The sequence below is a fragment of the Zosterops lateralis genome (genome assembly GCF_965231275.1).
Source record: "Zosterops lateralis genome assembly, chromosome: 2".
Lineage (NCBI taxonomy): Eukaryota > Metazoa > Chordata > Aves > Passeriformes > Zosteropidae > Zosterops > Zosterops lateralis.
This window is the reverse complement of record NC_139763.1, coordinates 94,918,900-94,943,024: the sequence shown is the minus strand read 5'-3', so window position 1 is coordinate 94,943,024 and position 24,125 is coordinate 94,918,900. Positions and strand designations below refer to the sequence as shown.

Genomic DNA, 24,125 nt, shown 5'->3' with positions numbered 1-24,125 from the left:
GAGATGTTGTAGATGCCCCATTCCTGGAAGCATTGACAGTGAGACTGGATGGCACTTGAAGCAACCTGTTTGAGTGGAAAGTGTCCCCACCCATGGCAGGGATTTCAAACGATTTTTAAGGTCCCTCCCAACCCAAACCATTCTATGATTCTATGATTCTGTGATTCTATGATTCTGTATGATTTGGCATTATGACTTGAATAAATGAATAATTACTGAATAATTCCAAGGGCAGAAGCTTTGCAGCTCCTCCCAGCCCCTCTGAGGTAGGACAGGGAGGAGCTGGGTGAGTGCTGTGCTCAAGTTGTCCTCCCCTCACTCCTACTGCCAGCACAAGGCCCATCACTGGTGGTGGGCAGGAAATTTCAGGCTGGTAATTGTAATGAGATTTACTCAGTCCTGCTGTCTCATTTGCTCTGTATCACAGGCACCCAGGATGTGCCTCTAAACCTTGCTTGGCAAAGAGTGATGGCAGCTGCACTGGGGCAGGACTCAGCAAAGGGAGCCCTATAAATGACTTGCTGATGACCTTTGATTCCACTACCAATGTGTAGCAAGCAAATATTTAAACCCATACCATTCAGAAGGGAAGCACAGCTTTAGCATGTAGAACTCAGGCTAGGGCTGCTGCTATGATAGTCCTGGTCTGTGCCTGGGAAGGGGCGAGCAGCCCTTTTCCCCTCCTCTTCCACTCCTGCAGAGCAGCCCACCCTGCCCTTCATGCCCACACCAGGGTGGGGGCAGATGCTCAGACCCCAACAAGCTGGGTGGCTGCTGTACCAAGGGAGGCAGGAGTTTTAAAGCTATTTCAAGTCCAAAGACAAAATAACTGTGGCCATTCCTCCTGCCCACTTTGCCTGTGACCCCATACAAGCAGAGGCTGTGTGACAGGGAGGCCAGCTCTGGATGTGGCTGCCTGCTGTGACCAGAGCCCCAGAGGGCTGGACCCAACTGCTGCTCTTCCACCATGGCTGGTACCCACATACAGACGAGTTTTCAAGAAATCTATTGGTGTTAGTCAGGTGCAGCCACAGACCAAGAGGGTATTTATCCCTCAGAGTGGAGCCTAATTAGCTCTTTTGGTCAGTTTATAATTAGGTCCTTGCACTTAACAGTATTCTTTCTGTTGGATTTTTATAGTTTTGTCTTTTCTTTTTTAAACATGAAAATAATCAGTCTTAAAATAAAATAACTTAAAAAAAAAAATACCCTGGGAAGCGATCTATAAAAGGAGAAAATCCTTGCCAAGGGAATGCCACAGAAAGCCCGGTTGAAGAATTCACTTTGCCGCAGCTTCTCAGAGGTTAACCAGGGTCTGTAAGCAAACAGCTTAAAGAAGGAGCCCGGCTTAGTGCTGGGTCTTGGGCTGTCCCGGAGCCTTCCAGCCTAATGCCCTGGCAGCAGCCCCTCCCAAAGGCGATGCTGGGCAAACAGAGGCAGCCCTGGCCCCGTCCCCCCCAGCCAGGAGCCTCGGCGGGGGCATCGCGGGAGACAGAGGGTGTTCACTGCCCGCGGGCGCAGAGCCGCGGGTATATAAAGCCCGGGGCAGCGGCCCGGGAGGATTGTTTAGCACAACCACACCTCGGCTGAGTTGGCAGCGCGGCGAGGCACCGCCGAACCCCGGAGCGCCCGAGAGTGGGAAGGATCTGCCCATGGGCCCCCGCCTGCTGCTGACTCTGGTGCTGCTTCAGGCAGGTGAGTACCAGCTCTCGGCCCCTCTGCCCTGCCCTGCCTCTCCCCTGGCCATCAGCTCTGCGTGCTTCGTGCCAGGACCTCCGGGGGATTTGGCCATATGAGGGGGGAAAGTGGCACTAGACAATCCTCAACTTTATAAACTGTATAAACCTGTATAAACACAGGTATTTTTCTTTTTTTTATATATAGTTTTCTGCTACAGAGTTGTTAGTGTCCATGTTTCATAAAAATACCTTCTTTTTATACCAGTGGCCATGGAGTGAGCAGTTTTCAACACATCTGAATTTAAAATAATTTTTTAAAAATTCTGTTTATAAAAGCCATAAATGATTGCTAACATAAAGCCCCTGCACACAGAGGGAACAAAACACTAAACTGGCACATCCGAGGTTATACCTGCAGGAGAGTTTGAACAGAAAAAAAAACAACCCCCTGCCTTCATTTACAGCAAAGGCTGTCTGTTTAAGCAGGGAATGGTGCTAAGTTGTCAGATTCACCCCTGCTCACCTCTCTGCAGGTATGTTCTTCTCTAAGGTGCTCCATTAGTAGTTTAACTAATGATTGGACATGCTGCTAAAGGGACATTTGGCTAGGAGCAGGCTACTGTGGAGACTCAGACTTTTTCAAGGCTTTCCTGACTGTGTTGGCTCGGCTGCGTAGCATAGAGAAAGCAATTTCAGTTCTTGGTCAAGTTATTAGCTGTGCACCTGAATATTAAAAATGTTCTTGCTGGGGTTGACCTCTCAGCTGCAGCAGCGTGCCGCTGGCTCAAAACCCAGACAGCTTTCAAAGAACAGGAACATCAGAGGCTGCCTGGATGCCTCTTGCAGAACACACAGCCCTAAGCACACTAATTGAGTCTTTTGGACTCCATTTCCTTTGGGGCTTTGTCTCCACTTTCATAGCAGCTCTGCACTGTAATTACAGTTCCTTGATCCCCAGAGATATCCCCAAAAGAAGAATGGCCTTTCTTCTTCTGGGTGAGGTACAGTTACCTTACATCAGCCTCAACCATCTTCAGCCAGTGGCCAACAGACCAAGCCCAGCAGTCCTGGCTTAAGAGACCAGTGAAAGCTAAAAAAAAATTCAAGCTGCTTGTCAGAAGGCTGGGATTCCTACAAAGAAGCTTTTGTCTCCACTGGAACATTTTCAGGGTCTGCAACAGGTTGAAAAACATGATTTATACCCCCAAATCCAAAGCAGCTCACTATTTGTGATTTCCCCTGAGAGCTGAGCCCCCTTCTAACTCTGGAGCCTTGCTGTTTAGACAAGGAAAATAAGTGGTCTCTTTAGTTCTCAATAAAACCCATCCAATGTGTTTTTAGCATGAAACCTGAACACTCAAGTAGTGTTTAGGTGAGTGGCTGCTTACTTTTTCAGGAATGTGCATTTAATCCCCAAGGAATGCCCGGGGAAGCAGACAGAGGCTATGCTGGGACAGCCTGAGGCGTCCATCCCTGGGTGAAAATGGTGGCACTTGCTCCTGCTGGGGGGTCAGGCTGGGAGAGGGGGCAAAGCCCTGCCTTGGCCTTCATGAGGAGAGATCCTCCTTATCTTCACTGGCTTTTGGATTGGACTCGGAAGGCAAGATAGCCCAGGAGATGTGGGAAGAGGCCCAAGCAAGGGGATTAGAGGCTGGGTTTTAAAAGGAAAGCAACTGTTTTAATAATAGTATTGAGTCCTTGGGTGGTTTAGGGGATTAATTAGCCCGTGTTTGCACAACACTTTGAAGAGGTCGAGCGTGCTGCAATAGCCAGGGGCAGGTGGCAAAGCAACTTCAGTGGTGAGTTCCCAGCTCCCAGTGTCACCTCCCTCTCCATCCAAGCATGCTGGCAAGTGCCCCTGTCTGATTTTGGAGTGGCTGTGAATGGGTGGGATGAGCAGATGGGTTAGGCTTTTGGGTTGAGGATTTTCATCCTACTGATAGTGCAATGCAAAGTGTCTTTGGTCCTTCACAGTGAATCCAGGCATGAAATGCTCCTATTTGTCACTATAGCACGAGAAGCAGCAACTGAGCATCACAGTGGTTTGAGTATTAGGGGCAGGGTACTCTCGGTTTCCATAACAGTTACTGCAAGACTGAGCCTGTGGTTTCTAAAAAAAGTTCCAAATTAACATACCAAATCACGAGACTGTTCAAAAGACTTGTAACTCAAAAATCTGCAGGCTCGTTCGGGCAGCCATCCACACGCTCCAGCTGACACAGAGCCCCTTTCTTCTTTTTTCCCCAAATTAGTGCTGCCCACCTGTTATGACTTAGGTGGAACATAATAACGGAAGCGGATGCAAGTGTTGCCAGCACTTCCAGAGTCTCAAGTGAAAGGGGCTACGCATACATCTTGGCTAATGGAGGCACTTTGTCCTTGACAAAGTATGTACTCTACAGGCTCAGGGGCACGTAGCTGTCCCTCTGTGCAGATTAATAGGACTATCAGTGTGTTTTGCCACTTGGAAAATAGGTTAAAAGATCCTGAATAGTAGGAGAAACTTGAATAATGTAAGAAATCTTGAGCAGCATAGAAACTCATTTCTTTCCACAGAGCCCTGGTTAGGTCTGGTTCCCTGGCTGTACTCTGCTGGTCCATGTCCCAGTCAGGACCATAGCACAGCTGGAAAACTGTTTGGGAGCTCTGGGGTGCAGTGAAGCCCAGGTGGCCCTGCATGATGCTGGCACAGACCCTGCAAAGCTTAACAGCTTGGGCTCTGTGATGTGCAAGGCCAGGCACACTGCTCCTGGGTGCAATACAGCTGCAATCACATACTAGGACACCAGAACTAGTAAGTCCTGCTTGAGCTGAGCTCCTGTGGAAGAAAGAGCATGCTTGGGTATTTCTGCATCCACCTTTTGATTATCCCAGACCCCAGGCAAAGCTCCCCACAGAGTACCCTTTGCCAGCTGAATGTCATGACTAGTTAGATTGTCAGGGCTGCACCCAACCAACCAGTCAAAATCAAACCCATCTCCCTTTAAGGGCTGTAGGAAAATCAGAAGCAGGCGTGTTTAGCCCTTGTGTGTAACTGTGTCTTGTCTTTGCAGTTTGGAAAGGTGCTCTGGGAAAGTCTCACTCGCTGCACACTCGAGGGATCATTGAACTGGCTGGAGCCATAACGTGTGGCACGGGACGGTCTCCCTTGGCGTATATTGGCTATGGGTGCTACTGTGGACTGGGAGGACGAGGCTGGCCTAAAGATAAAACAGACTGGTAAGAGAAACCTCAGCTATGTGTCCAGAAACAGTGCAGATCTCTTTACTATTTGCTGTTTGTGCTACTGTGACTCCACTGACTCATTTGCTGCCTTGTGGGCAGGGAACGTAGTACATATGAACATACTGGGGATTTGTGAGTGATGACCCATGTATCACTTGGGATTTGAATGAGGGCTTAACCTCCTTCTGGATGACACCAAAGCTCTTAGGACCTTGTACTATGTGGGTTAGAGGGCAAAGGAGAAACCAGTATGTAATTTCTTGAAATAGCTGAATTTTTTTCATGGAGATCACACCCTGCCTGACAAAAGGAGCATAATAAAAGGTGTTTGGAGGGTTATTTCACCCAGGTCCCTAAAATGGAAGCACTGCAAATATCACTGTTTATCCTCTTGAAGAAATCCTTATCGCTGCAATGAGTAATCAAACCTGCTGGCTGCATTGGCTGTTAGTTCACACTGAGTCAAGGTAGAACAATAAGGGAGAACATGGTGTTATTTCCCCTTTTCTTTGTTAGAGGGGAAGATGTTTGGCTTGTTATTCCCTACAAGTGTTAGAGGTATTGCAATTAAAGGCCTCTTTCCTGTACTGTGCAATGAGCATAAAGAGAATAAATGAGAATAAAGCTGAGGATAGTGGACTCTTGTGTGCGCTGAGCCTGGTATTAGCAATCTTGCCAGGTTTGAAATATCAAAGTCAAAGCACACAAGTCTATCTACAGTCAACAGACCAGGTGCTACAAGTAAGCAAGCTCTGCTTTTAGCAGGGGTGAAGGTAGTCTGCAGCTCACTGGGAAGGAAACTGAACTTTCCAGAATACCTTGCTGCTGGAAACAAAACCAGATTTTGCTGAATTAGAATGACATAAAAAGGGAGGGGAGGAAGAAAAGATGTCAAGGTTAAAGATCTCTGTGGGCATGAAAGAGAAGTTGTCTGTCCCTTAAGACTGATGGAGCTGCCTTCATTACTGCAGCGAGATATTTCTTTCCCAAAGCCCTCTCATGTCCCTTTATGTGTCTGTGAAATATTTCATCTATGAAACAGTCAATATGGGCCTCACAAACAATGAGTAACTGCAGTAATATCTCTTGACCTGCTCATCACAGTGTGCTTCTCACAGTGCCTATCTACAGCAGTGTATGTAAGGTGTTTAATTTTTTTGTTATCCTTTAACAAATTTCATAATAAGGCCTTGAAAGTAAAACATGACTTCACTAATTTGGAGTACTGCTTTTATTGAAGGGCTGAGCAGAGTGACCTAAAAGCTGTTTTCCACAGAGGCTGAGTGACATCCAAATTTACATGACCCTAGGAGATGCAAGTAGTCAGCACTCCTGGAAAAGAGAGAGTAAAATATGGCCACACGTTCATCAGCCAGTGTTTCTGCTGTTTAAATTCCACAGAGTATTTTAGGATTTTATCCTAAAGGCAGAAAATGAGACTTTGCAAGTGGAAATGCTTCAAAATATCATGTAGTTTGTAAAAGGGAAGTTCGATCCTCTAAGTACATTCATTGTTATTGCTTGGCTGCTGTAGAAAAACTTAAAAGGTTTTATTTTAGGTTCTTAGCTAGGAAGAATCAGCAATGCCACTCTAGATTCAGCCCTAAAAATTTCCATTTTCTGTTTGCTAGAGAAATATTGATATCTGTTACCAAGAACTACTGCAATGATTAGTGTGGTTGAGTACCCCACAACTGTCAAAGTGACCACATTATTTTCCATATTTGCCATTCTAAAAAAAAAAAAGAGAGAGTGGCAGGATACTGGCTGTGAGTGACAAATACTGTTGGAAATTATTCACCCTCTTTGACCTTCTAGGTTTGTTACGGAGACTCTTACAAAAGGAGTAATTTTCTTGTGTGTAATTCAGTCAATCTGTCTAGACAGGGCTGGAGTGCTTCTAAGCACCTCTCTTTTATGTGCAAAAGAAAAAAAAAACCATTGAGTGGGTAATCCTTTTATAAGGTTTATTCCACATACTGACTTTGATGTGGTGTCAGTAATTACCTTTTCCCTTTTGTTCCACTCTCAGGGTTCCATCACTTCAAGGCATAGTGACATTTCTTCCACACAGAGTCAATAGATTTGTTTCTCCTTCTCCTTTCTGTTTCCCTGGATTCCTGCAGCACTCAGTTATCGAGTAGGACCTGAGGGTGCTCAGCACTTCCCCGAAAACAACATGAAAGGCAGGGTGCATCTATGACTCATCTAAGTCACAGGATCATTAAGGTTGGAAAAGATCGCTAAGATCATTCCGTCCAACTGTTAAATCCTGGCAAACTCATAGGGAAGAGTAAGACATCCCGTCTGTCGCAAAAGACACACAGCAATGAGGGTTCTGTTGATGTGACAAACACAAGGTGACAAAGTCTTACCTTAGTGGCATTTGCTCGACAGCAGGGTCTGGCCCCTGATCCCTGGGGACCAGCCGGAGCTGTCGGTAGCCATTAGGGCTATCTCACAGCCCAGCCGTGATGAGCAGGTTGTTTACTGCCCTTAGGTGACACAGCTGTGTTTGTTGGCCATGGTGTTGGCTGCCTCTGTTTGCGTTGGTGGAACCGAGTGTTAGCAGGTTATTAAAAGCTTAGCACCACTCTGACCCAGGTGCAGCAAAGGGCATTTCCAGACAGGAGGGGACCATCTGAAGGTTGCAAAGACAACAATAGGACTCCTTAGCCTTCGTTCCTTGGCAGTTCTCTCAGATGTTGGTCAAGTATGAGCCAAAAGTCTTCTTGCTTTTTGTTGGAGGAAGCTGCCTGTCACCCTGCTGCAGCTGTGGGGATCATCAGGAGGAGCTGCTGTAAGGGGAAGCAGAATTGTGTCCCAAATCCTGTGGTCCTGGAGAGTTTATGCAACTTCCCCTGGTTTTGCCGAGCCAGATAAGGAGCAGCAAGTTCTCACAGTTAGTTAGAACACCATTTGCTTGTGCAAATTCAGTGCTCATTTGCTTGCCCTTGCCTGATGCACAGAACATATTTGCCCTCACTTGTCCTACCTCTCTTTGTTTGTTCCCTCTGGCTCTCCATAAAGAGCAATTTCTTTCCCTTGGCACAGAGGCTCCTAACACCTCCCTTTGCCCATCTATCTTCACATTGCTCTTCTTCCCCACACCTCCTCATAACTGACACCAACCTGACTTCACAAACCCTTGGTTTCTATAGCTGGCACTCCCCTCAGCTCAGCTAGATTTGTGGCTCTCCACCACAGCCTCCAGTGCTCAGTGTCCCATATATGAGCCACTGGTGATGGGCCTGCTCTACTACCTATCATTCCCCTGAGGATGGATTAGGCTTTGCTGGAGCTTTGGGTTTTTTATGTAAAATCAGCCTGCCTCAGTTTTTCCCAGTGTTTCTCTGTAGAGTCACAGTGATCTTGCAGGGATGCCTTCTGGAAATACAGGAGATCACTGCTCTCTGGCTCCAACCTCTGACCTTGCATCCTTGATGAAACAACTTTTCTTATTCAGCAGAGAATGTCTTAAAGTGCTGAATATTTTCTCACTGGAATTTGAATCCCTAAACTACCAGAATAAAATTCAAGTGAGGTCAAGTTTTCTATAAATTCAGAAGTAGTTGACAGTGAAAATTATCTCACTTAGTCCATAGGAGAGATGGCATCAGCTGAGCTACTCATCCTAATTCCCTCTGTGGTCAGTGAAACACAATTGCACTCTCAAATCTGATGCTTTTCACTTCTCTGCAGCCCAAAAAGTGACCTATGGTGCAGATGTGCATAGAGGGAAGATAAATGAATGCCTTAAATGTAGATGATTTTTGAGGTTCTTAAGTTAACTGATATGAATTTCACCACTGAGACTGATTAATCTGTAGCCTCCCCTCAGAACCTTTAAGGGCCAAGGAGCACGTGGCAGGTCCAGGTGAACTAAAGAGATGAAGCTTCTTGGTGATACCGAGGAAGGCAAGAAACATCCCAATTCCAAGTTTGGGGATGGGTCTAAGGCTAAGCCAGTGAGCCACAATAGCACAATTTATAGGAACGTGTCTGCTCCCTTTCAGCCAGATTACCATGTCTTGACCACACATGCTTTCACGAGGGCAAAAGCTCAGAGGAAGAAGCTCAGTGGTCATGGGAGTAAATGTGGCATTAATGACCTCCTGAGACATGTGAGCTTTCCCAGACATGCCAGGATACTTATTTTATCAACAGATGATGTACTGACAGGCTGGGGTGAGCATTGCTGTCGTGAGCAAAGCACACAGGGATGGTGCCAACAGGCAGGATGCAGGAGGACACCCAAACTCTCTCTTTTCCTGTCTCCCAGGTGCTGCCACAGGCATGACTGCTGCTATGACACGGCAGAGAAGGAAGGCTGCAACCCCAAGGTGCAGCGCTACCAGTGGGCGTGTGAGCAGAACACCGTGCAGTGCGGTAAGGAAAGGCTGCTCCTGTTGTGTGGGATTCCTCTTTCTCCCTCCCTCCTTCCCTCCTCTGCAGGCACCAGGCTGACCAAAGGGCTTTGGGGGCCCCAGAGGCGTGTTTGTGTTTGCCAAGCTGGCTTCAAAGCTGCTTTAGGCAATGTGTGTTCTCTTCCAAGCTCCCTGCCTGTTCCTTGCCAGGAGCTGGGAGGAAAGCTGGAGATACAGCCCATTCCAGGTAACCTGAGATCTCCCCAGGCTGGAGAGCAGGAGTGGGGGCCATGGAGCCCACAAGCCATCTTAGTTTGTCAGGGATGCAGACAACTCAGTGGAGACTTTCTGCTCACTGGGATTAAGCATGTCTCTTCCCACAGCTGTGGGTCTTTCCATTGCAGTTCTGGCCCTCGCTCCAAGCAGGACTGTCCACTTTTTTACTACCCTTAGGCACTACTGGAGAAGAGCCAGGCTACTCAGCATGGCTGCAAGACAGGTTAAATAGGATGCCAACCTGAGCCTGCACCTCTGCCTGTGTGGGGCTCCAGCCTGTGGTGCTGCGGTTGGAGCAGGGATTTTGAACCATGCAGAATCCAATGCTCTCGAGTGCTTCAGGCAGACAGCAAGTGTGGGCTGTGCTCAGCTCTACAGCTGGTACCCAGTCAAGAGCGTTTGAATTGCACAGTCACAGCCCGTCAGTGTCTCGCACAGTTTGTTTTGACATACACCAGATGACTTCAGTCTTAGAATTTGTCACTTGTATTTCTAAGTCTCCAGAAAGCTCCTGGTGGTAAAATCCATTGTAGAACACTTTGAAAGTTTGAAAAGAAATTATGAGAGTAAAACTTACCCCATAATCATCGAAGTTACTTGCTAGAACATTAAAAGACTATTTCTACCTTATCAGAAAACCATAGTCTACTGGTGCAATCCTCAACCTCACCAGCAGCTGAAGATCTGCCAGCAGATAGGGGATGGGACACAGCACATCTGCAGTTGTTCTTTTCCAAGTTCCAGAACAATCTATCCAATACAAAGTGTTGGCAAAGGAATGTGTTACTTTAATGCACAACTGCTCTTCCTCCTGCCTACCCATATTTCTATACTTGACTGATATTTTCTGCTAGCCATTTTTCAGGAAAGAAGTCCTGTTTCTCTTTGCTGTGGAGAAACAATCCAAATTGCAGATATGAGATGTATCACTGAGCCCATGGGAGTAGACATAGGAGTGCAGTCAGGCTGCAGTTGCTCTGACTTGGCCAACAAGCAGGAGTTAAATGAATTTCTTTAATTCCTTAACTGATGCCCAGGCAAGACCTGATGCATCCATCAACTGTTTTCCACAAGCCCTCAGCAGGCTTCACTCCCCCTGATATCCCCAGTGAGGAGGAACCATAGAAATGTGTTTTGAAGGCAAATTTCCTGCCCCAGGCTACAGCATGGCAGGTCTTACTTGGATGTGAAGGTATAATGTCTGATCCCATTCTAACAAAAGAGACGAAGGATTAAATTTCCAGGCATGCTTGCTGAGCTCAGGGTAATGATGTCCAGAAGTGTTAGAAGCAGAACTGTTTGCACTGTCATTTCAATGCAACAGGAATTAGATGCCTGCTGCCTGACACTGTATCATAAATCATGTAAAATAAACAGCAACTCATTTTATTTGGTATTTCTCCTCTTTTTGCTACCATTAGGTAGTTTTGTTTGTGGAATGAAAAAACTGGCAAAATTGTATTCTACAGTCTAGATATGCCATCACCTGTAGGCAAATTCCATTCAATAGATACAGAAAACACTGTTAGTTGTGGGGTCTGGTCAAAAAAATCATTCCTTTCTAACAGAAATGTTACAAAGACAGACTTTTGTACTCACATTTGATGAGCAGCTGCTGGCACAGCATAGGAAGAGCTCAAGGAGCAAAAGGGCTAGGAGAGTATCAGGCAAGACTAGTAGCTAAGAAAAAAGTGGCCTTACGTCCTCATTGTCCCTTAAAACACATTTACCAGTAAATACATGATTATTCAGACCAGCTCAGAAAACACAGGCTTTTCTTATTTTTCAGATACAGGGTTGATCCATCAAAGTCCAGTGAAATCTGAAAAAAATTACTCACTGCAGCTGGTTTTGGAGTGAAGCCCATGTGCACTGGCACATTAAACTTTGCCTAGTGCAGGTTTTGTGGCTGTTAGATAACCCATGTTAGCAGCCTCAAATAAACAAGGCACTGTGGTTTGAAATAATATTAACCCAACAGCTGCATTTAAACCTACAGGTGGGATGAGGTTCATTAACCCAAACTCAGCCATTGGCAATGTAGCCCTCTAAGCTAGGGGCTTTGATGTTATTTATGATAATGCAGTCACAGTTGCATTCTGTATAGTTCCATGTATGACTTTGATCACTTTGTTAGCTGCTGGCTCATAAAAATCAGGTACCAGGCCCTGCCGCAAAGCTCCTTGGCTCCTCTGCTGTGATCAGAGATACAACAGCAACTGATGCAGCAAGAGTGAAGGATGCCTGGTGAGTGCTCTGATGCCTTCAGGTTTCTGAATATCCCTCTGGGAGGCTCCTCCATTCAAAGTAGTGTTTTTTTCTTTTGAAAACAGTCTGTTTTGCAGACGGAGGAGCTAGAAGGGAAATTCACCAACTGAGGAAACAGTGGAATATTTTTACCTCAGGTTAAGATAAAATAATTTTCCTTTTTAGCTATGACTACTGAATGAAACCCTCATAGTTCACACAGTTCTAGAAGCACGGAGTGGTCTATGCTGAGCAGATTTTTATAAGCATTGCCAATTTACATTTAGTTGCTACTTTCTGATGCTCTTTGTCACAGTTAAGGTAAGACCTGTTGACAGAGAGAGGGCAGGGGAGGGTCAGATCCACTCACAACACAACATGTTGGTCCTGCTGCCACGGCCTTTGATCCCTAAGGGCTGCTTTTTCAGGGAATTTTTCCTCCTAAAACTTTTTCTTGCCTTTGATACAGAATCTCTCATCCTCAGCTCACATTTTCTTTTGCAGATAACCTGACAGACCGATGTGAAAAAATGGTGTGCCTGTGTGACCAAGAAGCAGCCAAGTGCTGGGGAGCAGCCCCATACAATCCACACTTCATCCTCTGGCCTGACTTTTTATGTGGACAGACTCATCCCACCTGCCATGTTGGATATGGGGGGCCAGAATAGTCTTTTTAGGACCTTAATTCTAGCAATTTGAACCTAAAGGGGGTGTAATAAAATTTTTCCTCGTTTTCCAGATCTAACAATGATGTGAGAGAATTTCTATCAGGCCAGGATTTATGGGGAGGAGAGACAGACCACAAAGGTGTGGTGGTGGAGTTTCTCTCTCTGTGAGACACACTTGGACTGTATCGAGCTCTGCCTTTGAGTGGACAACAAGCAAGTCAAGAGCTCATGGGTTAGGAAAAGAGGGCAGACAAATACGGGCGACACTATTTTGGGTGTTTACTACAGGCCACCTGGGCATGAGAAAGTGGATGAGCCTCCTACAGGCAGCTTGAGGCAGCCTCGCAGTCACAGCCCCAGTTCTGGTGAGGGACTTTAACTACCCTGACACCACTGGAGAAACAAGAGGTGCCAACAGTGGTTAATTAAGGGACTGGAGTATCTCTCCTGTGAGGAAAGGCTGAGGGAGCTGGGTCTGTTCAGCCTCGAGAAGAGATGGCTGAGAGGGAACCTCATTGGTGTCTGTGAATAACTGAAGGGAGGGTGTCGGGCTCTGCTCGGTGGTGCCAAGCAATGGGATAAGAAGGCATCAAGTGGAAACTGATAGACAAGAAGTTTTACCTGAACAGGAGGAAGAACTTCTTTACTGTGCAGGTGACTGAGTACTGGAACAGATTGCTCAGAGAGGTTGTGGAGACTCCCTCACTGGAGAGATTCCAGATCTGTCTGGACACAACCCTGTGCCATTACTCTGGGAAAACTCTGCTTGAGCAGGGAGGTTGGATCAGATCCACTGTGGCCCCTTCCAACTTTACCCAGCCTGTGAATCTGTGACAGGGTAACACACATGCTGAAGCAAAGGGAGGATCTTGCTCTGGTCATGATCAAGATCTGCCTTTGCAGAAACAGACAATTTGATCTGTGGTGTAGTGGGAACGCACTTCCTGTCACCAAATAGTGCACTTTTTTTTCTTTTTTTCTTAATCATAGAATCACAGAGTAGTTCGGATTGGAGGGAGCCTTTAAAGGTCATTTAGTTCCAATCTCTGTGCAAGGAGCAGGGACACCTTTAACCAGAGCAGGTTGCTTAGAGCCCAGTTGTCTTACCCCTCATGCTCCTGTGCCACAGCACTGGGGACACTCCTGAGCTGTGTCCAAGGGTAAGCAGAGTTACACTGGGCTATTGCACTTGCAAGGTCAGCAAGGATTTCTGACTTTTACTTATTAGCAGGCATACCCACACTTTGCAAAAGAATATACTCACTGCTCCACAGGCTTCAGGGCTGATACCCTGCTCTCTGATACATACAGAAGATGGTCTCCTATATTGGCATGTCTCCCAGTCACTGACTGCCTGGGAATCAGTTATTGTCACATCAGGAAACAGTGGCTGTGGAGAACATCAGTTGTGTCAAGCAAATCTTTCATCTCTCCTTTTTTTAAAAAAAGGGTATTAGAGGCTGATATTCGAATGCTACCTTTCCTTCTGGCAAAAGAAACCAAAATCCCATTCTTTCAGCCAGGAGTAGCTATGTAGGAGTGGGCCTTCTTTGCATCTTTATCACAAGCATTTAGGCTGGAGCAAGCCAACAGGACAAGAGCCTCTTTGGCAGGAGACAGACGGGAGCCACACTTGCATCCCCAGAAGCAATGCTTCTGATGTCCTCGGGTAGGTGCTAGCACTACACGGGCACCTGGAGCACCTGGCTAGGCTGGGATCCTTCTGTCTCTGCTGAAGCTCAGCTGACAAACTTTGAACTGCACCTTTAAAATAAGAACTAATGGCACAGAAAGACCCGGGGTGCCTCATCAGAGTCTAAATTCAGAGATACATGGCCAAACTAAGTGGAGTTTCAGCAGGGGCTAATACAAATTTCTTCACAAAAGGTTGCTTTGCTCCTTACTGCAGGAGGATGGGAATATGCCACTGTGGCTGTCAAAGCTGGAGGAAAAAGAAGCTTGTTAACAAAAATAAAAATGCCAAAGTCAACACGTAGAGGCAAAGGCTTTTATTCTAGACGGAATAAAACGTTTTTTTGGCTTATGGGGCATCAGAAGTTGTTCCACCTGCAGGCTTTGTATATCCCAGTGGCTCCTGTAATGCTGCACCTCAAGCTGTGCTGAGCAAGAAGGAAAGGATAGAGAATGAGTGAGCAACACAGACTCAGGACAACACAATAAACTCCCCCGAGACTTTCTGGCAAAATAAGAAGTTGTGAACTCTTAACGTAGAGCGTTTGCAGAGGGATGACGCTGTGTGGGCAGCATCAGCCTATGGAAGGGAGTGCGCTTCCCAGCAAGGGCTGGAAGATGCTCTCCGGTGAGAGAGGCAGAGCTCCCGGCTGGTCCCTGTCCCCGCCGCGCTGTCCATCAGGTGGCGGCAGCGCTCCAGTGAACGGCAAGAGCAGCTCTTCCTTCCGCCCTTCAGGGAGGGGATTTTTTTCATCAGGCTGAGCAAGATTTTTGAGCGCCAGGAGAAGAGGTGCAAATCACACATCTCCTCAACGAATGCAAAAAGTCAGCTGAGCCCGCTCTGAAACGCAGACCATATCTTGGGTTGCCCAAAATGGGAACTAAACTTGTTTCAAAATGCAGTGTCAGTCTCCTCAAATTAGACCAGTCGACAGAACAGAAAAAAGCCGGCGAGCTTTTGGGTACATCAGCCTCTTATTGAGGCATTTCTTTGGCTCATGTGTGGTGAAAATATCTGGTTTTCCCAACGTTATCAGCTGATCTAAAAGAAGATAGATCTTTAAGTAGGGCTTTAGGACTCACACCTCACACACCTGAGGCATCATAGGCTTTCTGTACACAAGCATTGCAAGAGTACAGATATAACCACGAAGTTGGCAGGAAGAAGAACCGTCCTTCAGCATAAACATAAAAGAACTGAATGAGTCCTTGATCTTTGTTAAAAGAAGCTGCAGCATCGCACTGAAAAACTCTTAGCCCAAAGTGGCAATTAATTTTCTTTATAGATAACTCATTAGGCCCACTGGTGAAGCTCTACAACATAAATAAAAAACTGTTTGAAAAAGTGATGGAACACAGAACCAGCTCTGTTAGAGTTTCCTTCACACTGCTTATTTCCTCAACCAAATCCCATGTCTGACCAGAGGTAAGTAAATGTCTAATTTGTCTTTCAGTTAAAACACAGGTACCTTTGGCGAGACTCTTGTCTCATGCAGAGGAGGCACTTCCTCAGCTGAGGGGTTAAAACAACGATCAGAACCACTAAGCCTCCAATACCAGCTGCCACAACCCCGATGATTGTTCCAATGGATTCTTCTATACCAAACAAGCCTGGAGGAGAAAGGAAGTCAGAGAGAGTAACATAAGAGATGTCTTCCAGACAAGTATATGCAATGCAGCCAGCACCTTTCCTGCAGTGGCTGCAGAGGAAGCTGCTTACTATGATCATGCTGATGTCTTGTCTGACATGAAATCCCTTCTATGCGAGAGAGTGACTTGCACTACAGAGATATGGATTTTTTTTTTTCATTCCTATGTAGGAACTCCTAAGCAGCATTCCTAAGCTGCTGTGCTGTCTGGTTCTTTAGAGACAGGGCAGCCCCATCACCCCAGAAAATCTCCCTCAACAGCTGGACACTATGGGATGGCAAAAGAAGCTGCTGCTTGAATTAATGCGACTCAGGCCTGTGTACTTTATTTTTGAAAGGAAAAAATTACTCTGACAACTTTGAAAAAGCCATTGGTCTGCCTGTCTACTTCCAAGGAGACAGCACCAGAGAGCAGAGAGAGCTCCACTGAAGTCCTTTCCTTGCCTGGTTGCTCTTGGGACTGTTGCATGGCAGAGATGGCATAGTGCTGAAATTATACATTTCATCATCTCAGGAACACAGAAAGGCAATTATGCTGGGCAGAGTGCAGACATTTCAAGAGTAACCTGTGTGCAACTGAGACTATGAGATCAAGCCAACAGGAGACCTCATTAGATAGACAACCAAGCCCTTGCAGAGGGCCACAGTTTGCTTGCCTTAGTGTTACACTTTAAACTGAGTAGTGTTTTAAAAATTAGTAACTCAGGCTCAAAAGACCTGAATCTCAGTGAGGCAGAAGCTTTGGTAATGAAAATGAGGGAAATGGAACTTGCATAATTTACTGTTGACACAGAAGGAGGTATTTTTTGTTAATTAGATAATAAGATAATAACCTTCCTAATGTGTTGACTCTTTGGGACTGGAATCTGTTTAGCCTACAGAGAAGGAAAGTTTGACATTTCCAGCTGCTACAGACATAGCACGTTGCCTCTTTACTTAATATGCCCAGTATCTGTGAGGCTAAGAAAACATAGCAGGGCACTTTTAATGCTACTTTCATTTTAATGTGAATGAAGTTAATCAGAAATTATATAACGATCATATTATATATGATCCTCATGATTATCGTGGGATTACTTATGTCATTCAGAGTTAAGGAATGACTATGCAAGTTAGTGGGTTGGAGAGAAATAGCATTAAAAAAAAGAGGTCTAGAGCTGTTTCTTGAGATGGTACCTTGTCACCTGTCACTCACAGGGCTTCTGCCAGAGCTGTGAGTACAAGGGGAACTTCTCTGACTGTTTCATTCTTTGCAGTGACTTTATTTTCTTGGATAACCTTATTCCTCCTTTTTGAGGTGTAAATGCTTCTCCTTATAATAATACCTGTGATTGTTTATAGAGACAAGCTAAGGTATTTTAGCTGGCCTTACAAAAATAATGAGAAATATTATAGAGCAATTACACTGCATGACACCAGGCCCTTACTGCCAGAGGACAAACAGGCCAGTTTCTCTGTTTCTGCAAGTGTGCAGATCAGCTTTGGAAGAAAAACAAGGAGAAAAAAAGGAAATAACTCCAAGTATTACCCAGAGCCCTTCTGATCCTGAGCTTTGTACCATCTCCTGTCACCACCTTCCCGTCTGGAAGTGTAACCTCACAGAAATAAATACCATGGTCACTGGTTGTCACATTGAGGATAATCAGGGAAACATCCCCTTGGGACAAGTTTCCACTCATGAAGATCCTGGAGTTATTTGGCAAGATGGTAACATTCTTTTCTAGCAGGTCCATCTGCCCCCTTTCATCTTCTTTGTACCACTTCACCATCAGGTCGCTCAGGGAGGGATGCTGTGGGCTGTTAAGATGACAGTTCAAGACCACCGTTTCACCCTCTTTGGCTTTCTCCTTGGCTGGTGTTTGAGTCACCAAAAGGTTCCAAGGCTCAGGTGTCAACAACAAAGGCTGTGCTGTTACAGGAGTCACAGCTGCTGCATTCTCCTCGTTTGCACCTCCACCAGTAACTCCTACATCTGTACCAGGGAAGAGAGAGAAGAGGACAGCTGAGGGTGATAGGATCATAAATGTCCCTGCTGTTCCTGACCTCTAACCAACACAATTCCAGCTCCTGGAATTAGCGAGTGAGGGCAGTCACTGTTATGATGATAGGGATTTTATTCCTAGTTCCTGCTTAGATTATGTTCTTGTGTACAGACAGGTCTTTTCCTGAATTTCAGCTTCTTTCTACTGCCATACTAGAGGAAGGAAGATTAATGCCATTGTCTAATGGCTTTTGGTGAAATTTAGAGTCCAGTCAACCCCATTTCCATCTGCAACACTAACCTTTTTCTTCCCACCCCGAAAAGTCTCAGGGCCTGATGTTCCTGCCTCAAACTGCTTTTGAGGCAAAGCAAAACATGCATGTACGCTTATGCACTGGCAGTTCTATTTTGGCAAGAGTAACTGTGCATCTAATGCAACTGCTTGTATCCCAAAACCTAATGTGATTCTTAGAATTTTTGGCATGCATTTTCAGTTACAGGACAAGAAATCTTGAAATCATGGGAAGAATCTCTGTTACCAGAGACTGAACCCTTAGGAGATCCTATCAGCACTCTGGGGGACAGAACATCAGCCTTATGCCTGTACTGAAGCTGAGGGTGACAGCCATTCTCTGTGAAGTGACCTTCTGCTTACTTTTGTTAAAAAAACATGAACATGTCTGTAGCAGATATTTCAACCTCCCCTCTCATACTCAGGTGCTAATCATAGTAGCATATCCTTGACTGAGAGTAGTGAGAGTGGGTCTCATTTCTGGAAACAAGCCTGGACACAGAAAATGAGAGGAATAGTTGCTGTCACAAAAAGAGGGAAAAGCAGACCTAAAAATAAGCTTTTGCCAAGAAAGAGTTCAGACCAGTTTTTGGAAAAGGTTTTTCTGTTGTTTTATTTTCTTCAAGTGAAATAATCTCCCTTCGAGCTAGTTGGTGTCCTCTCAAGGACTGCAGACCATTCCAGAGTGAAGGTCCTGATTTTCCATTGTCTCGAGTCTTTCATTGCCATCCACAGAGTGTGAAATGCTATTGTGTGGGTCTGGTAAAGCATCGCAATGACAATAGACACTCTCTGCCCAGAGACAAATTTCTCGAGGCAATGGAAAACCAAAGCCCTTTATGATCAGTTTGAGAGTTACTTGAATGGCTCCTCCAGGCATGCTTGTACACAAAAATCACAGTTGTATTCATAGTTGTTATTATTTATGACTCATATGGGAGCAGAGGATTTCTGCCGGCCAGCAGGGCCCTGTTGTTCTGGGCACCTTACAAAAGGCTGGGGCATAGAGCTTACAGTTTAAATATGAGACAAGAGAAAACTCCTGGATACAAAAATACAGGAACCATAAACTGGCGATGAAACTAGGCAACAACAGAGCACATGAAACACTTTATGAGCTGTTTGGCCCTCTGTGCTTTTACCTCAAAGTGAAAATTTTTGCCTTAGAACTGGAACACCAACCCATGGGAATTGGATGCCTGCGAATTAGATCCCCAAATATAGTTTTGAATCCAGTGCCCTAAAATTAGTAGTTCTTGTTAAAGGTACCAGTTGAGGTATCACCCTTCTGTTCATATGTAATCTTACCAATGAGCCCACTGGAGCTTCCTGGGAAAATCTGAAGTCCAGATCCAGTTAGATACATATATCGAGGCAGCAGTCAAAAAAGTTGAAGTATCTTGACAAAGATACTTTGAGGAAATACAAAGTATAATTGACATAACAGACAAAGCTTGGCATATTACAGTATTGTGCATCAAATATTCTGAAGGGATCTATTTGGTTATTTCTTAGAGTGAATTTGAGCAGTTTCATAATGAGTACTCTTTTAAAATCTCAGTTTATTAACCATTTTCTCCACTGGATATCTGCTGCTTTAGCTATAGTGTCGTACTGCTACCTTGTTTTCATGGCATGGCCACAAAATTTCTCCTCTGCTACAAGTATTCCAATCTTGCCATATACACCCCTGTAACACAATTATATATTTTTATTTCTTTTAGTAATGCAAAAGATATACTTTTTACACAGACACTTAGTGGCATAGAGAATGTAACTGAGTAGGAACAATGTGCTTTGATGTTGCCTCAGTTCATCATGAATTTTATACGCATCTCCTATCATGAAATAACTGGCCTTGTCATCTTTGATTCAATACAAATCATGTAACTTAATTAAGAAAATTAAAACAGGAGAGAAATTTGGTGCCCTGTTTTGTCCCAACTCTCTTTGGGGGTTTCAGTGAGAAGGTTATAGCACTACCTCTATTTTTCTCCCTTTCTCTTCTTTCTTTTTATTTTTAAAGGCTGCAAAACTGGAACATATTAGTTCACTGGTATTCAAATACACAATGCCCTTATCGTTTTGGCATCTGGGAGCATACCATGCCAAATGCTTTGCTGACTCTGTTTCAAAGCTCTTTTAAAGTCAATTGCTTCATTAGCAGAGTGATGTGTAGGTCCCTTGTCATGTGGTTGTGGGGCTCAAGCCCATGGAGAGGAATGCAAGGCTTTGTGGTGAAAGCACTTGAGCTAGACAGGATACAGAGAAATACAGCGTGGAAGATCCTGTCTAGACCTGGACAAACGATTAGATGATCTAATAGGTCATTGTCATATGAAGTCCCTAGTTCACATCCAGTTTTCAGCCACGAGGGGAGAAGGATCTCTGGGACTCCCTGTAACATGGCAATGTACCCCACATTTGGCAGTACTAACAGGGCACCTCCTTAAAGCTCTCAGCCTTCACTTTATGTAATCTGCAGGTTGATACTTTCCCATGTAGGGCCATATCAGACATGTAAGTGAGAAATACAAATACGCAAGGCAGGCCAGAGGAGCTGGGGAGACAAAAGGAAAGAATAAAGTACAGCTGCACTCTCTTCCTATCCTGGAGCCTCACCAATCTTTGGTGCCTGGAGTAAATCTGAGCACCCTGCAAGCTTCTCCTGCCAGCTGCCAACAGCATGGGGGAACCAAAATGGTGGGTGGAGGTCAGTGCAGAATTCTGCCTTTCCAGTTTAGTCTCCTCTTCTTTATTCACACTCAGTAGCTGGAGGAGGGGTTGAGGGCAAACAGGGCTCAATTTCTAACCCACAAAAAAATCCTCTCCTGATGAAATTACTGTCTTTCAGATTGTTTTGTTTGCTTTAGAGCTCAGTTTCACACTCATACTGTTCTGGTGCCATGAAGGTGCTTTACCAGCTGTATCCAGCTCCCAGACATCTATGATTAAGTGATCAATGATTGCACATTGCTGCTCTGAATTTATATGACTTTTGCCCTGGGCCAAGGTTGGCTTTCACAAATGGATATGAATAACTACCTTGTGACAATAACTGGTGGCTAAAATATTGGAGAAACAAAATAGAAATGAAGCTTCTAGGAATGATGATACACATCTGGGAAAAGACAGGCAAATACACTCTCTCTGAGCATTTATATTAGATAAACAGGAATGTATCTAAAGAGAAAAATATGTTTCAATGCAATACACAACACTAAATACAATTTCCCTGCACCCTGAGGAAGCCCTCAGTTGAAAGTTGCATTTTGAAAAAAAAAAAAGAACTTCTCAAGCCAAGCTCCATGAACAACCAATATTTCTTCTAATTAAGGAAGGTGGTTTGGTACTCACCCACCACCAAGAAGAAGATGAATGAAGACACTGCAGATCTATAGAGATTCCCAATGTGCTGGCTCATGGCTGCTGAAGTACATGGCCTCACCATCTCTCCCTCTGGTAGTACGGGTGAAAACTATGTGTGTATTATAGCAACAGGACCTCGCATTCTGCCTAGTGAATGTCACCCTTACTAAAGTTACCACAGCTTTGAGCTCACAGTGCTCTGCCTGCTCCCTGGATGAGAGCCACGATGCAAGTGACAACAATTACTTCCCTGGTGGCTGTTCTGCTCTTTCTCTTAAAACATGTCGAAAATGCTCTGAGAGCAGAGGGAAGATATTACATTGTTTTTCACTTTGGGCTTGTATAAACCACAACTTTGGGCTGAGCATAGAATATCCAGATACTCCAAAGGAGACCTCTCTTCTGCTGAACCCCTCCCGAGTGATGGTGAGAACACAAAGAGCATTGGCTTAATTTTCTGAAGATACAGACTCTAATGCACTACAATATCACCCTAATGCACCACAAAAGGAAATTTCAGGAACTCAGCATCTTTGTGGCTATATGCACATGGTGTTTACACATAAACTGTATTCCCCAAAGTGGTTTTTTTTTCAGAGCAGGACAAATACTTTTTCATCAAAAGTTGACTACTTAAAATCTATTTATATTTAAGTAGAGCTTGTCCATGGAACTTGGGTGGAGGGCAAAACTGCTGGAGAGGGCAGCCTATCTGCAAGGTGGGCAGGTGTGCTCTGAATTAGTCTGTGTTTATACAAGGCTCACACAGAGCAGGACTCTGTGAGAGGAGCTACAGTAGCTCCAAGCCTCACCTGTACCATCCAGCCCTGCCAGGCCTGCTACACCTGTACCAAGCATGGGCTACTGTCATTATTTGGTTGACGCCTCTTCCCTCAACTACAGGATTAGGGATGATGGCACACTTCATCTAATGATCTTGCATATCTCCAAAACTCTCCAGGTAACAGAATTGTACTTGAGTATCCAGTATAGACTCAATTCCATAACTCTTAAAGCACAATGCAGCTGAGAGAGGCATGAGTATTTCTGCTTTTCTTTGCATTCGAAAGCAAAAAGGACTCATACTTGATTCGCAAAACTTGGCTGACCAAATAATGTCAAGAGGAACAGCCCATTCGTGGAGTCATCAGTTGTCACTTTAGCTTTGGTGTGCAGATCCCAAAGCAGTGGAATCAGTGAAAGCAGGATAGGTTATGGTTAAAGGAACCATAGTATGAGGGAGTGCCTGGGAGGGAAATACTTCTCTGAAATGGCTCGGGAGAGTGGGAAGACCTGTGATTACCAGGATGGAATCATACTAGGAAGGGAACTGGGACCAAGTGCAGAGCAACAGAGCACTTCAGAAGGAAGACGGAAGTTTGTGAGGGTCTTCTGAAGGAAGTACTGCCAAAGTGTTGGTGAGCAAAGCCAAAATATCCAGGAAAGGAAAACGTTAGAGGAGTCAAAAACAATGAAGAGTTTGAGGAGGGAATAACCAGTCAAGTCAAAGGTACCTGGTAGATCAAGAAGATTTTGGACTGAGTTACTGGTTTAGAATGCGGATTATGACTGTGTGTCAGAGGAGACAGCATGCAAAGACGGATCTAAACCAAAGGCAATCCTAACACTGTCTGATTTAAACTCAAGTACTTGGTGTGCTTCAAAAAACCCCCTTCAAGTGTGTTGTGATGGACATACCACCATTGTTCCTGCAAATGCTATTTATATTCATGTCACCCGGAACTAGCAATTCCCTTGTGAATCCCCCACTAAGTAGGTCATGCCTGAGCCAAAGTGCCAGGTCAGCCAGCTTTTAACTGAGGGAATACAAAGGGTGTTGGTCAGTGCTGCTGACAGCCAGTAGCTGAACATGAAGCTTCTCCCACTTGGATAACCCAATATGATTAGTTTTTGGACAAAAAGTAAAAACAAACTGGTACCCTGAGTGTTGTTGAAAAATGCCCTCAAAATTCAAGTTTCAGGTGCAGATCAAGAAAGCAAGGAACAAAAATGAAACAAAACACACATTCTTTTTTACACTCTTTTGTAAATTTTGGAGACTTGCAGTTGCATTAACTCTGTCCTGTTGGGCCAACAGCTGGGAGGGAGCGTCACCCATGGGGACTGTGGGCCCTTATTCTAATTTGGCAGTGAGCAGGTGTCAGAGGGGTCTGAAATGTCCAGGAGTCTCCACACGTTTCCAGGGGAAGAGGTAGAGGTAAAGGGAACAACAGGAGGAAACAGCGTTGTCACAACCAGCGGCTTTATCCATTTATCCATCCATCGATTTTCATCATCCACCAGCCAACTCCCCGCAATGTGATTGATCTCTTTGCACCTCCCAGGGCTCTGCTTTACCCTGTGAGGTGAGCTGAGGGCACAAACCTGCGAGCCATCATCGCCTGGTTGGGTCCCCTGATTGAGGAGCCCCTGGGCGCTCAGAGCTTGGGCAGGAACCCCTGGGCGCTGCTCGGCACCCAGAGATGAAATCCCCCTGACTGATTCCTTTATGTCACCTCATCCTCCGCTGGGCCCGCAGCCAGCCTTCCCCCTCTCCCCCTCGGATCCCCCCGGGGCGGCCTCTCGGCAGCGTTTCCCGTCAAACGCCACCACGAATCCGGGATTTGGGAGCAGTTTCGCTGTCGGGCTCTCGCTGTTTACCCGGCCGCGCTCTCCGAGG

General features: G+C 45.3%; 2 protein-coding genes across 2 annotated transcripts; one reads left to right on the top strand and one right to left on the bottom strand.

The window, feature by feature from the left end:
* Nucleotides 1-1,396: 1,396 nt before the first annotated feature.
* Nucleotides 1,397-12,542, top strand: LOC310906341 (phospholipase A2-like). The gene is made up of 4 exons (XM_083855528.1): nt 1,397-1,695; nt 4,733-4,898; nt 9,187-9,293; nt 12,299-12,542. Exons 1-4 carry the CDS (start codon nt 1,653-1,655, stop codon nt 12,460-12,462), a joined length of 480 nt encoding a protein of 159 aa, XP_083711654.1. The 5' UTR covers nt 1,397-1,652; the 3' UTR covers nt 12,463-12,542.
* Nucleotides 12,543-14,495: 1,953 nt separating this feature from the next.
* LOC310906013 (uncharacterized protein) lies at nt 14,496-21,600 on the bottom strand. Its single transcript, XM_083854979.1, has 4 exons — nt 21,434-21,600; nt 17,332-17,775; nt 15,624-15,765; nt 14,496-14,582 (listed from the first exon to the last, which is right to left on the bottom strand). The coding sequence occupies exons 1-4, from the start codon at nt 21,525-21,527 to the stop codon at nt 14,573-14,575; spliced, it is 690 nt and encodes a 229-aa protein (XP_083711105.1). The 5' UTR covers nt 21,528-21,600; the 3' UTR covers nt 14,496-14,572.
* Between the last annotated feature and the right edge of the window lie 2,525 nt (nt 21,601-24,125).

What these genes read in the sequence shown, in the direction of transcription:
- LOC310906341 (XM_083855528.1), top strand. Translation starts at nt 1,653, where the DNA reads ATGGGCCCCCGCCTGCTGCTGACTCTGGTGCTGCTTCAGGCAG. An exon ending in CCTAAAGATAAAACAGACTG is followed by an intron (nt 4,899 to 9,186) that starts GTAAGAGAAACC and finishes CCTGTCTCCCAG; the next exon opens with GTGCTGCCACAGGCATGACT. An exon ending in GCAGAACACCGTGCAGTGCG is followed by an intron (nt 9,294 to 12,298) that starts GTAAGGAAAGGC and finishes TTTCTTTTGCAG; the next exon opens with ATAACCTGACAGACCGATGT.
- LOC310906013 (XM_083854979.1), bottom strand. Translation starts at nt 21,527, where the DNA reads ATGGTGAGGCCATGTACTTCAGCAGCCATGAGCCAGCACATTGGGAAT. An exon ending in CATCTTCTTCTTGGTGGTGG is followed by an intron (nt 17,776 to 21,433) that starts GTGAGTACCAAA and finishes TCCCTGGTACAG; the next exon opens with ATGTAGGAGTTACTGGTGGA. An exon ending in CAGGATCAGAAGGGCTCTGG is followed by an intron (nt 15,766 to 17,331) that starts GTAATACTTGGA and finishes TTTCTCCTCCAG; the next exon opens with GCTTGTTTGGTATAGAAGAA.